This window comes from Saccoglossus kowalevskii, chromosome 8, assembly GCF_978046115.1.
Source record: "Saccoglossus kowalevskii chromosome 8, keSacKowa6.1, whole genome shotgun sequence".
In the NCBI taxonomy this organism is placed as follows: Eukaryota; Metazoa; Hemichordata; class Enteropneusta; family Harrimaniidae; genus Saccoglossus; species Saccoglossus kowalevskii.
In genome coordinates, this window is record NC_140648.1 from 10,141,761 (window position 1) to 10,155,798 (window position 14,038).

The following is a 14,038-nucleotide window of genomic DNA, read 5'->3' on the forward strand; positions in this document are numbered from 1 at the left end:
ACAGCACTTTTGTGAATCTCTACTAGTTGATATTTTATCTATAGACGTTTGTGATTCACAAGACGTTTGAGCTAATCCCCATTCACACCTATTTGAGTTTGTTTTAGTTGTTTGACAATCATGAACATTAATAAAGCTGTACTTTGAAAAAATAGTGTACTTGTCATAAGATTAAAAATATAATATATATGACAGTGCATTGAGCAAATGTCAACGTTTTTTTTTTTATATTTAATTTAAAAAAGGAAGAAAAGACCCCCTAAATCATGTTGTAATAATAGACTATTTATCAAATGCAAGCAACTCTTGGTTTCTCGTTATCTTTCACAATTACTAGGTACAAGATGATTGGCTCTATATGCGACTTACTGAAATATAGATATTATCGTATATGAAGATATGGCAGTATGAGACAAGCAGGCATCGTGAAATACATACTGATGATAAATTTACCTTGCAACTCGAACGCCACCTGAGAGATGGTTGCAGCACCTAATACTGGGTTCTATGACCATGATTCCTAAAATCGGCGTTTTATGATGTATTAGGTTTGAAATTACTCTAGATATTCTCACTGAAGAATTAGGAATATGTCTAACAGTTGAAAGATACATTATTTTTTTGCCGGTTCGGTAATATAGCGCCACCAAGTGTTCCTTCTCTGCTAGTTAGGCATCAATCCCAAGAATTGGCTGGTTCACGCCTCAAGTGTCATGGCGTACCATGCCACAAGAGGTCGGTACTGAACTAGTAACGGTTCCGGCATTCTGATTGGTCCGTTACTTTCTCATTGCTTGTTCTATTTCCCTTTGTTACATGACGTCAGCGCTTACGCTCGTGGCCCGAGAGCTGAGATTTCCTTATACTAGTACTCTCGACAGTTTGGCGAATATAAAACTGTTTCTTTTGTTATAAATTTGCACCGAAAAAGTGAGAAATGTCAGAAACATCTCAAATATGTAAGTCCAAACAGGCAGAATGTATGGGCATGGCGTAATAAAGACTTGTTTACAGCAAACGAATGTTAAATTGTTTTCAAATGACGTTACTTAGTCACGTGCCTTTGGGCTGGAATCCTGGCCCAGTGGAACATTATGGCGAATACTAGTTACCTGCGTCCTACTTGCGATTCGGAAGAGACGTCGGAAACCAGCGAACTTCAAGCGGGGCCACATTTCACCTTGTTTACTACTGGTATCTTTACTTCAAAATTGTATATTATATTATATTACTAAACCTTTGATAATTTCAATAAAAACTTATTACTTTAATTGGTATCGGAGTGTATAATCTATAATAAAACGAGGGAAAATTTTTAAATCAATTCTTCACGATAAGAAAAGAAAGGTTTTGTATTGGCCCGCACGGCAATGTGATAACGTGTAATGTTTCCACCTTGAAGCGTTAAAGTTGGGCATTGACATGTACATGCATTTTTACAGGTCATAAGGTCACCAAATACTGGATTCCTGTGCGATGACGTAATACAAGTACATTGAATATCATTCAGTTGCTCTGTTATCACGGCATTGATTGGTTGGATTTCGAATAACAACTCCGTTTTTTTTTGTGTGTGCCCGGTGTAAAGAAACCAACAATATAACGAATACTGTGTGAATTACGGCGCCGCATACACTCCAGTGAACTTCAATCTCCTATTTTCACTGTAGACCGGACATTGTGGGTGCAGTTGCTACAGTCTATTTTTGTCAATCACAACTAACATGGCTTTTCAGGGTAAGTGGAAACACTACAAAGATGAAGGTTTCGACGCATTTCTCGACGCCATTGGTACACCCGAAGAAGCAAAGAAAGTTGCATTAGCCAGCCATCCCGTGATCGATTTCAGCAGAGACGGCGATTACTATGTGGTTCGTTTTACCGAGAGCGGGGGCACAGACAGAGAGTCCAGGTTCAAAGAGGGAGAGGAGTTCGACCATCCCGCTAGTGTGGCCGATGCTTCAAACACAAGACGTGTTGTTGCCACCCAGTTGTCCGACTCCAAGTTTCAAATCAAGACCGTGTCTGGCAGTCCCGATTGTGTTGAAACTCGTGACGTCATCGACGGCGAGTTGGTAACCACCCTGGAACATGGAAGCGTTACGTGTAAAAGATACTTCAAGAAAGTATAATATGGTTTCCGAGCTCCGTAGCATCCGCGTGATTTTGACGTAGAATTTGCGTAATTCGTTTAATCAATATAGTCTGGGAGAAGCAGGTCACGCCCACTCTTGAAACTGAACTGATATTAATAACTCATGAACATGTCTGGAAGATTAAATGGATTTATTCACAATTTAAGAACACGACACATGTGATAGTGCGTTGATTGTATTAGAACCAGACTAACTTATAGTAACTCAAAATGTTATTTGTCGGTCATGCTAGGCATAGACTGCTGTATTGTTACACCGTCTGAACTGAATTACCATATCATGCGTAGTTCGTGGGAAATAGTGTGAGGACTACTTAAGAACTACTCAACCTGTGCTTATGAATAGTTTGAAAGCCGGTTTATTGAAAAAGACCATCATTTAAATATAGATCGACATTGAAATGACCATTGAGACCTATCCAGGTACCACCATTGTATTCCAAAATTACCATCATGCGTGACTGCACAGTTTCTGTCCCATGATTTCAACAACTCCGTACGTCTATCTGACAGTGCTGGTATAAACTGTGTTATCCCGTAGCCATCTTGAATGTTAGTATGTCTGAGTATTCAAGTACAAACGACGATGTTGATTTAGTGTTGTTTTGACATATATTGTGTATTGCCTTCCGTAGTTGCTTTGTTCTAATCAATCATTAAATAAGTCATTTCATGTAACTCAAGTGTCAAAATGATATTTAATATATTATTATTAACTCATCAATTTTAAATATCAACAAGATAATAATGTTCATCCACAATCACCAACTCACCCGACAAAGGTTACTTTTTTCCTCATTTTTTAAAAATCATTCCGATTTACTGGATTTTCCATCGCCCAAACCTCACGGTTATTACTGAAGATGTTATTTGTCATGGTGTTTGACAATTATCTACTCTACTTAAAATTCGACCAGATGCAGTGCAGTGAGCGTTGTTTACAATAAAAATGATAGCTTCGGAGTGAACGTCGACCGCTTTTGCTTTGCGTTTGCGACAATCAAGATGGTTTCTAATAAGTTTAAATAACTCATGGCTGTACCAGTTTGTTTTAGTTTTGAGTCAAAATAGTCGAAACGAAATTTAGGCAGAAACTACAGAATTGGGTGTAGTGAAATATGTACCCGGGATTTACGAGTCTGTAATTTATCCATTCAGAAAATTGTGAGGACCGTACGCAGTTTTAGGCAAAATGTTATCGAATGATTCGGTCGGCAACAAAATATCGCCCTCAACATATGTCTTTCGATCAGCAGATACAGCCTAACAAACAAACCCAAAACTATTCAGTATTGATTTAGCTGTAATTTTCAGGTAGTTCATTGCATTATATAATTTATGATTAACAGCTTAAAATCAGGTGAGGAATACTTTAATATATCATGCTTGGTGGTGGTTGGTACTTGAGTAAAAATGGTCAGAAAGGACCTGTAATGTCTAGTTTTATAAGTTTTTTACGAAAGCCAAATCTCTCAGTTTTCTTGTGTAATTCAGCCAAAGTTACAAAAATGGTGGACGAGAATATTGGTATTGTACACATAAGACGTTCAAGTATGGCATATTATACCTAATAACTCGCACATTACAAGCACGGTACATTTATATTAATTAAATATTGACAGGTGCATTACAACATAGACGACAGAATACAGCCTTGATAAGGTTTATTAAAATTGTCCATGACTTCAAAAGAGACCGCTGTATTGTTATAAGGTAAAACCTTAATGTTGCCGTGGGAAACTTGCCCTTCTCTGTGCTAGGTCGACAATGAAATGATTTTAACTGCATGAATGGTTTTGGAGTGAGCCACATTCAACTCATGCTGACAATGCAGCAAGCAACAGTCAACTCATGCTGGCATTGCAGAGAGCAACAGTCGACTCAAGCTGGCATTGCAGTGAACTACAGCCAACACATGCAGGCACTGGAACTAGCAGTGCTGGTAGTATGGCGAACAACAATCGACTCATGCTGGCATTGCAGTGAACCACAGTCGACTCAAGCTGGCATTGCAGTGAACTACAGCTAACCAATGAAATAACAATGATAGCTTCGAAACATAACAGCGCCATCAAACTCTAATGTGTTGCTCATCAGTGATTTTTGATCAGCTGGAACCCGTGGAAGATCAGTTGTAGACCTATCCTGAAAAACACATTCAAATTAATTGATCATACAGGATCGATAAATCTGTCCGATTTTAAGTTGACTAACTATAGTCGACAGAGTGTGAACGGTAAATTTGTAATTGTTTATAATTGTTTTTCTTCGTTGCTTCGGTTTTCGATGCTAGAACAAAGCTTTTTCAACGATTTTTCAGGAAGAAACTTTACCTGGTGTTTTAAGTGTTATTTCCTGTAATAAACCCATTCTGACAACTTGAATGAATTGATGGCTAAGACCGTGAGCTTGGCTAACAAAAATTAATTAGACATAACTTTTTATTAAAAGGGGGTCACCTTTTGTCAAAGTATTGCGGCAGACGTGACGCGAGATCTCGTAGTAGAAGTAAACATTATTACGATATCATATATATTTAAAATGCTCTACAAAACTTGAGTTTATTTACTCTCATATGATTGTTGTTGTCATTTATAAACAACACTGTAGTATATTTTGATACCCCTTAACTTGTATCTATGTAGTGATATACAAAGGAGAGGTTCTCTATGTAAGTAGCAAATGCGATCATTTGCATACTCATGTGACATGGTATTCGTGTTACATCGTTTGCATTAAATCTATTTCAGTACGAGTTTAGACTTGCTTACACGTTTCATTGTTTAGCGAAAATATAAATTAATAAAAAAGCAAATACAAAGTGATGGAATGACCGCAAATAGCACGACTCAGTTGTGATCCGGTATGCGCCCTCAATCCGCTTTGGTGCGATTTCTAACCTGTGGCATATTTATATCTATTTCAGGAACGACCAGATCAAATCAGAAATTGTATAATATGCAGTTGCCCTCCTACAGAGAAAACTATGGTTTGTATTTTCCGAGAAAAATAATATTTAAGCAAATCAAATAGCGTAAAGCTTAAATTATCCCAGACCAACAGTGAACTAATATAATTAGTGAGTAAATATGTATCGGCTGTTATTCGTTAATGATGCATACACAGAGTTACCCTTATCAAATTTATTTAGCCATGATCTCATCTTCCTGAGTGCCATATACAATTATTCCATGCCAGATTCTTATTTATTCCCCGTTTGCGAAACTCAGTAAAAATACAGCACCACGGTATAAACTAGGATTCGAGCTCAGACTCTATGATTGTCAGTTCTAAGTGCTAGCCAGTCTACCTTCTATCTTTCAATGGCCTTCAGCGTAGGTGGCGCTGCTTAAAAAATACGTCAATACGTGAGGTTGTCGCGGAGATCACATTAAATATGTGAGGTTAATAAGTCAGTAAAATGAAAAAAAAATATTTATAAATAAAGTGATGTTTATTTTTTTTATGGGTTTAGTAATCCACTAGTAAAACAACTTTTGGGTGCTTATTTACCCATCAACCTGATGTTTACACGAAACTGTGCATATTTGTTAGATCGTGCTGTTGAATTTAAATTGCAAATTTAATCAAAATTGTTTTATAACAATGCTTAAATACCATATTTCATGTCAACTGTCTATTACAGCGTTTAACAATACTACCATATGTCGCCATACATAAGTAGGAATGACTGACATACAATGGCATGCCTTTAACTTAAGGCCTTTCGCTGTACTCAATTTCAGAACCATTTATCATTATATTACATTGCGCACATCGTTATCAGACATAGACATTGAGGGATGGCAGGATTGGTAACATTAAGCAAAGCCGTGCTATTCAGATGATAATTAATAACGATTTTTACGTATACAATCATGAATGCCAGTCATGAAAGATTATCATTATTTATTTATTTTTAAATTTATTTATTTATTTATTCATTTATTTATTTTATTTACTTACTTACTTTATTTAGTTATTGATCTAGTTATTTAGTTACTTATTTATTCAACTTTAAGTGTATGACCGTTTCATTAACAGATTGAATTAACAATGTAAATGTACGTTTACATTTCTCCTCCCATTAATATTATAACTACAATAACATACAATGCCATTTATGATCTCCACCCAGGGCGACGAAAACAACCTTAATGTAGAGATGCAGTTTACCTGACAAGTATTTTAATTAGTTAATTAGGAAACCAAGATGACCTCCCTTGTCCACAAAACTATATATTTTCGGAAAGCTTATGTATGCATTTTAAAATGTTGTTAGTATTTTTTTTTCATGGACAATGTAGTTTTGAATATGCACACAAATGTGCTTTTTTGGTCAAAGGTGATTTAAAAAAAATAGCTTCTACACCATGCTTCTGTTTCCTGTCAAAATTGGTTTATGGGTACATCTGTTTACTATGAAGAAAGTGCCGTCTTGAAAACTGTCTACCAGTTGTCAATTTTGCAGGGCAGCAGCTCAAATTTCACTACTTCAAGTTTATGCATAAATTAACACCCAGGCTAGTTGGCTGTACGATTGTTGTAACACTGTTCAACCCAAAACAATACCTCGACGGCGTTTTGAAGATAAACACATTGTCAATCATTTGTGAAAATTTCAAAACAAAAGGTCAAAGCGTACGCGTCTAGGAGCTATTTTTTTAAAGTTCTGGGATGTGCACTAAAAAGAAGCTGAGATAATTGCTAATTTGTATAACAATTCACTCAGTAAGAAGTTTACTAATGCTCATAATTAAAATGGGTGTAACAGTTCCATATGTAAATGTGTTATCGTTTTGCTAAAAGTTAAATATAGTGCATAATATGGAGATCCCCATGTTTCTTTTCGATTATTTATGTACAACCTTGCTAAATCTTGCTAGGCATTCAAAAGAGAGAATGTTTGCACCTGTTATCTATATTTTAAAATCTTTTTTGAGTATGTTCTACTATTCACAATTCTACAAAATTTTAACAGTCTATAGCCAGGACGGTTTGGATAATAAAAAGCAACAACAAAAAATTCACTCCCAAGTGCCCACAAAACTGCATCTCTACCTTAAACAAAGAGTTTACGTTTCAGTGGTTTTAAATATTGAATTTCAATCTCTATTGAAAATGACCACTATATAAAAACATAATAGCTATAACATGAGCATAACTCAAGCTGTTTATAATACACCGTAACATCCAGAATCAGTACTTACTTCACTTATGGTACTCGGTACACAATATCTGTACTGTATGTAACGTTGTTTTTTGACACATTTCATTCAATTAAATTCAAGGCTTGAAAATTTTGTTCTCATAATCTAAGATCTCTTGTCACAGCTGTTCCATAAACATTAATCTGCTACATAATAATATTCATAAAACATATTATAATAATGAATGATTCTATTGATGAAAATATAGTAACGAAGGTTAATGACAATTAACAGTCACTACACTTAATTACTACATTCAAATGTAAATAAAGAAACAGACATATATTAAATTATTCTGACGATTAGCATGTGTACCCCAAATGTTTATGACATTTGTATGCATTTGTTTACATTTGTATGCAATGGTATGTTTTTATTTTACGTCACTGTTCAGCCATATGAAAAACCGTGTAGTTAAAACACATTCCATCACAAGTACTAATTGGAATTCTATAAATAACTTGCATATGCAATGACGCGGGCTTTATAAATAATGCAATTAAAAAGTAACATTATATTAATATACTTGTTGGTATTTACTGTGAATTATGTGGTAATGTATACATAAAGTGTAAAATACCTTGAACAAATTCAGAAACTTGGCATTGGTAATTGGCAAATTAGAGACAGCCGCGCAAACAAAAACTAAATTGTTATTTTAAATTATATTTGACATTTTCATAGACCATGCTCTACATATCACGCAGTGCCACGTAGACATCCAAAATATCCCGTCTACATGATGACTGTCACATGATGATAAATACGGCGGTGGTTGTGTAGCAGTGGTCCCTGGGAACTACACCCGCAATCACATTTAATACATACTTCTTTTTAGCGCAATGGTTGTATATAGAATGTATGCTTTCATGTGACGCTTGTTTCAAAGAGGTCAATAGGAGCTTTGTGTATGTGTATTATCATTTCTGTTTATACTTCCAATTGTGATTTGCAACTAGATTTTTTTTACATTGCAACGTTATGGTTGGCCTTATGCACTATATTGCACAAACCACGTGTACATTTAACAGATATTTTGCTTATGTAAAGTCATTGTTAACTGGTAATTATGGCAGCTTAAACGCCAGTGGCGGCGGTCGACCCTCAAAAAATGTTGGGGCGTCACCTCTCCAAAATCAAGCTGAAACCCTTTGTGTCAGCAAAATGCAGGAAATAGTAATTCAGAAGGTCTAGATTTAAAATTTGTTAGGGAGAGCATGCCCCGGATGTAGATGTCCCTGACAGTTTATTGACATTTGTACGACCTCTGCCATTTTTTTGTATTTGTATTTGGTGCGTACCCGTACAATGTGACATGTGGGTAGAGTGGTGGTTATAACTATTTGTGCAAGAGATTAAAGGTTAAAACAATTCAAGCAACTAACACTTTTCACAACAAGTAATGGTCACCCCCATTTCAGCCTCAGGATAACATACAAGTGAATACTGGTGGACACGTTTGACTGGAACAAAATACAAATATTTGTGTGAAAGGAGTGCCGCTCATTTGCAAGCGTGCTATCAGTTACATTATAACCGCAACACCAAATAAATATACTAGTTCAACATGAAACTGTCATTTTTTTTAATTTTTACAGAAGGTCTGATTTTTATTTTATCGAAACCGTCTGTTCCCATAACTAATAATTGTTGAACATGTCACGTACACCACAGACAGTGTGGCGCTTTTATAGCACACGAAGCACTATATAAGCTCAGTAATATCGGGCGTACAGTATCATCAATTGTTCAATGTTGCATATATAATGAGGCTAGGGTGACAGGTAATAAACAACAAAGCGAAACATATAATTATGCCGGCATCTAGAATTCTGCCAATCAGATCAACTGGTTTAAGGATGCAATGCGTTGACTGAGTTCTCCTGACCAATAGAAAGGCTGAAGGCTGATATCCAAACGAACGCCTGCAAGCATCGCTCTTGATAAAGCTTTTGGTGCCTGGCTAAATTTTCATTCGTTGCTGAAATAAACCTTCGCTGCGCACTGTGAACTGCTGCTAGACATATCCTACACTACAATATGGCTTTTCAAGGCAAATGGAAACACGTAAACGACGACGACCAATTCGATGCTTTCTTAGATGCTCTGGGTGCCAATGCTTTGGCGAAGAAGGTAGCCAAAGAAATTCACCCTACTTTCGAGTATGAGAAGGACGGCGATACATATATCATGCGATTCGTTGGGTTCGGCGGTCCAACCACTCGCGAATGCAAATTCAAGGATGGTGAAGAATTCGACCATCCAGCTAGCATCATCGCACCAGGTGAAACCCGCAAGGTCGTCGCAAAGATTTTGTCCGACACAGCGGTTGAGCTCAAGACAACTTCTGGGACCCCTGATATAAGTGAAGTGAGAGAAGTCGTTGGCGAGGGAGAAATGACGAACACCATCACATATGGAACCGTCAGCTGTAAGAGATTTTTCAAGAAAGTCACTGAATAGTAGAACTGACGCCGTTACCGCCTCCGTCGTCGTGACATTTAGTATAGTCTTTTAGCATGCCATGTCATCATAACATGGTGTTCTCACCGCCCTTATCGCATCACGTTGTCCAACCAGCAATCTCACTAATAACACTAGGCGTGACCGTAGCGATACGTGTATCGTCAACAGAACTGCGCTGTGTTTGCATTCACACCATCAGCGACGCTCTCTACCAGACTACTTGTATACGCACTTGGTGAATGCATGCATTAACAACAATTATATTATTACACATTGGGATGCTTTCAACTAAAAATAGTTGCAGCCTCCAGACTCCGTTTTACATGGACATGCTAACTGAAATAGTCCTCTTCGGACCGTTTTTTGTGTTTTTGTTTTCATGGCATTTTTGCATTTAAAACACGTTTGTTTGTTTTTTCATTCATAATATTTCCATTTAATAGAACAATCTTAATTGTGGTATTCAGTTTGTTAGATGTTATTGTTAATAATATATATATTTCATCTGAGTTCCATTTCTCTGATTGACGTGGAGGAGAAATACTAATTACAACGAACTTTATGTAAACAGCTTCCAACGTTCAGAATGATCTTGTTCGGTAATTTAGTGCATAAGTATAATATGACCCACTGGTTAGGCTTTACTAATGATTCGTGCATTATTCATTTCTTCTTTCTATAACTATAAAAAATTATAATGTTAATGTTTGTACCGAATAATCTGGCTGCAATAAATTCAAATATACCTTATGTTCATTGTGTGCGCGCGTGTTTATTAAGTATGGCGTGTTAACTGTACGGCTGGTGCAGTCCCCCCCCCCCAAGTCATTGTTATATCCAGTCGAAAATAAAGAATAGATGCACACAATGAAATAAATTGATTGGTTGCTACGTAATGGAGACCAAGATACAATCGTAGTGTCACATGTGATGCGTTAACGGGACATTGACCTTTTTTCATTTCATGTGACATAGTCTTTTCACAATTGCGGTGACAGTTTTTGACATTTTTTTTTCACAATCTATGAGTGCATTCAAACGGAACTTGTTGACAAGTCTGTATAGACTGTTAGTATTATACAGCTATTGGGCTCGTTTAATCGTCCCCGAGTGTCTGTTATTATCAAAGGCTGAAACCAATAACAACCCATTGGGGACGATAATACGACGCTATTACGAGGATACCAAAAAGTATGCACGAAGACAGTACAGAGGAGGTAGCGACCGCGTACTGTCCGATGACTGCTATGATAACCTTAATGTATATTATACATCTGATTGAGCGAACTTCTTTGTATGGAGTCCGGTCCAACCCTGGAGGCAGCCATGTTTGTGTTTTATTATTAGAGGACGCTTACGCGCGTAATCGTTCCATATTTGGAATTAGGATGAAAATATCCCGTGTCCTGCACGTGTCAGAGACAAGGAATACGCTAACCGAGGCCAATCTTAATATTTATCAAATGATCATGTAATAACCGTTTTTGACCAATAATATTGACTGAACGTTAGGGGTAATAGTTACATTTATATCCGTAATGGGTACAAATATTCATAATACCACATTGTCAGGTATGACAGGTAAGATACAACGCAGTGACATGTGAGCCGTAATTTGCTTTGTGTGATCTGCTGCACATTTTCGACTTACTGTTTCTTGGTGATATAACAATGGGGACGCCGGCTGTTATTTTCGTGCAAGATGCATGGCCAGTAGAATTCAATATAAATTGACGTGACGTACTCTACCGGTAAGCTGAATATAGGATCTCATTATTGTTACTGGTGGGTTAATTTATTCAAAAGAAACGCCGAAGATAAAACAACGAGAGTCTTAATGATTGATGACAAAGAGGGTATAACTACCGGTATTTTAAACCGCGGTTTATTTTGAAGTCAGTAATTATAATTAGAATTCGCTCGTTTTCTTTACTGGTATTTTCATATACAGGTTCATATGCGATGCTTATTTATTTTCCCTCACCGGTGACCATCAAAGTGATCACAGAGACTCTATTATATGTTTTCATTCACTCGGTCGTAAACAAGATCACTATATAGTATATACAATTTACAACGTGGTTCATTCACATTTTCGAAATGCATTTCTCTAGTAATTATGAAAGGTCATTTATGTATAAGTACGTTTACGTGTGCTATCACTTTGTACAATATTTTATTCAAAGTAACACACATCATATTAATACATTGTACTATGCGCACACACTTAGATGCAACGTATGCTTCCTAGATGTACGCATTTTTTGTTAGATGCGGGCAAGGCATTTTTTTTCCCAACCAACCACTCTTGTGGTTTATTATTGGACGTCGATTCATGCACGCACGCGTGCATCTATTAATATCAATATACTGTTTATACCGGTGCTACGGGAGAATTTTGAGAATGAGCTAGAAGGATCATTTAACAAATGAAAAGGTTGAAAAACGTATTGGATGTCAACTGAAATTGACAACAAGGTTGTGTCAAAGGAAAGCTAGGTTTGCAGGACATGTTTTTAGAGGTTCTAATGGAGGGCTTGCTAGTTTTGTAATTGAATATACAATAGAGAGAAATCGAGGCAGAGGACGACCTAGAAGAACTTGGGGACAGAACATCACAACATGGACAAAAACGACTACAATGCCACATGCTATCAAACCCACTGGTTCGCCACACGCTATCAAACCCACTGTTTCGCCACACGCGTTGATGTGCACTACAATGCCACACGCTATCAAATCCACTGGTCCGCCATACGCGTTGATGTGCACTGCAATGCCACGCGCTATAAAACCCACTGGTTCGCCACACGCCTTGATATGCACTGCAATGCCATACGCTATCAAGCCCACTGGTACGCCACACACGTTGATGTGCACTGCAATGCCACACGCTATCAAACCCACTGGTACGCCACACGCGTTGACGTGCACTGTAATGCCACACACTATCAAACCTACTGGTTCGCTCCACGGGTTGATGTGCAATGCCACACGCTATCAAACCCGCTGTTTCGTCACACGTATTGATGTGCACTGCAATGCCACACGCTATCAAACCTACTGGTTCGCTTCACGCGTTGATGTGCACTGCAATGCCATACGCTATCAAACCCACTGTTTCACAACACGCGTTGATGTGCACTGCAATGCCACACGCTATCAAATCCACTGGTTCGCCATACGCGTTGATGTGCACTGCAATGCCACGCGCTATAAAACCCACTGGTTCGCCACACGCGTTGATGTGCACTGCAATGCCACACGCTATCAAACGCACTGGTCCGCCATACGCGTTGATGTGTACTGCAATGCCACGCGCTATAAAAACCCACTGGTTCGCCACACGCGTCGTTACGCACTGCAATGCCACACGCTATCAAACCCACTGGTACGCCACACGCGTTGACGTGCACTGTAATGCCACACGCTATCAAACCTACTGGTTCGCTTCACGCGTTGATGTGCAATGCCACACGCTATCAAACCCGCTGGTTCGTCACACGCATTGATGTGCACTGCAATGCCACACGCTATCAAACCTACTGGTTCGCTTCACGCGTTGATGTGCACTGCCATGCCACACGCTATCAAACCCACTGGTTCGCCATACGCGTTGATGTGCACTGCCATGCCACACGCTATCAAACACACTGGTTCACCACACGCGTTGATGTACACTGCAATGCCACACGCTATCAAATCTACTGGTTCGCCACACGCGTTGATGTGCACTGCAATGCCACACGCTATCAAACCCACTGGTTCACCACAGGCGTCGATGTGCACTGCAATACCAGACGCTATCAAATCCACTGGTTCACCACACGCGTTGATGTGCACTGCAATGCCACGCGCTATCAAATCCACTGGTTCACCACACGCGTTGATGTGCACTGCAATACCACACGCTATCAAATTCACTGGTTCACCACACGCGTTGATGTGCACAGCAATACCACGCGCTATCAAATCCACTGGTTCGCCGCACGCATTGATGTGCACTGCAATTCCACTCGCTATCAAACACATTGGTTCGCCATACGCGTTGATGTGCACTGCAATGCCACATGCTATCAAACCCACTGGTTCGCCACACGCGTCGTTGTTCACTGCAATACCATGCGCTATCAAATCCACTGGTTCGCCACACGCGTTGATGTGCACTGCAATGCCACACACTATCAAACCCACTGGTTCGCCACAC

The 14,038-nt window shown here is 38.4% G+C and overlaps 2 protein-coding genes across 2 annotated transcripts; both read left to right on the forward strand.

Annotated features, from left to right (window-relative positions):
* The first annotated feature begins 1,490 nt into the window (after positions 1–1,490).
* Positions 1,491–2,833, forward strand: LOC102802630 (fatty acid-binding protein-like). Its single transcript, XM_006818932.3, has one exon. The coding sequence runs from the start codon at positions 1,725–1,727 to the stop codon at positions 2,130–2,132; it is 408 nt and encodes a 135-aa protein (XP_006818995.1). The 5' UTR covers positions 1,491–1,724; the 3' UTR covers positions 2,133–2,833.
* Positions 2,834–9,405: 6,572 nt separating this feature from the next.
* On the forward strand, positions 9,406–9,828 carry LOC102804101 (fatty acid-binding protein-like). Its single transcript, XM_006821501.1, has one exon. It carries the CDS (start codon positions 9,406–9,408, stop codon positions 9,826–9,828), a length of 423 nt encoding a protein of 140 aa, XP_006821564.1.
* Positions 9,829–14,038: the final 4,210 nt, after the last annotated feature.

Bases quoted from the DNA above. Each gene is read 5' to 3' on its own strand.
- LOC102802630 (XM_006818932.3), top strand. From the start codon at position 1,725: ATGGCTTTTCAGGGTAAGTGGAAACACTACAAAGATGAAGGTTTCGAC.
- LOC102804101 (XM_006821501.1), top strand. From the start codon at position 9,406: ATGGCTTTTCAAGGCAAATGGAAACACGTAAACGACGACGACCAATTC.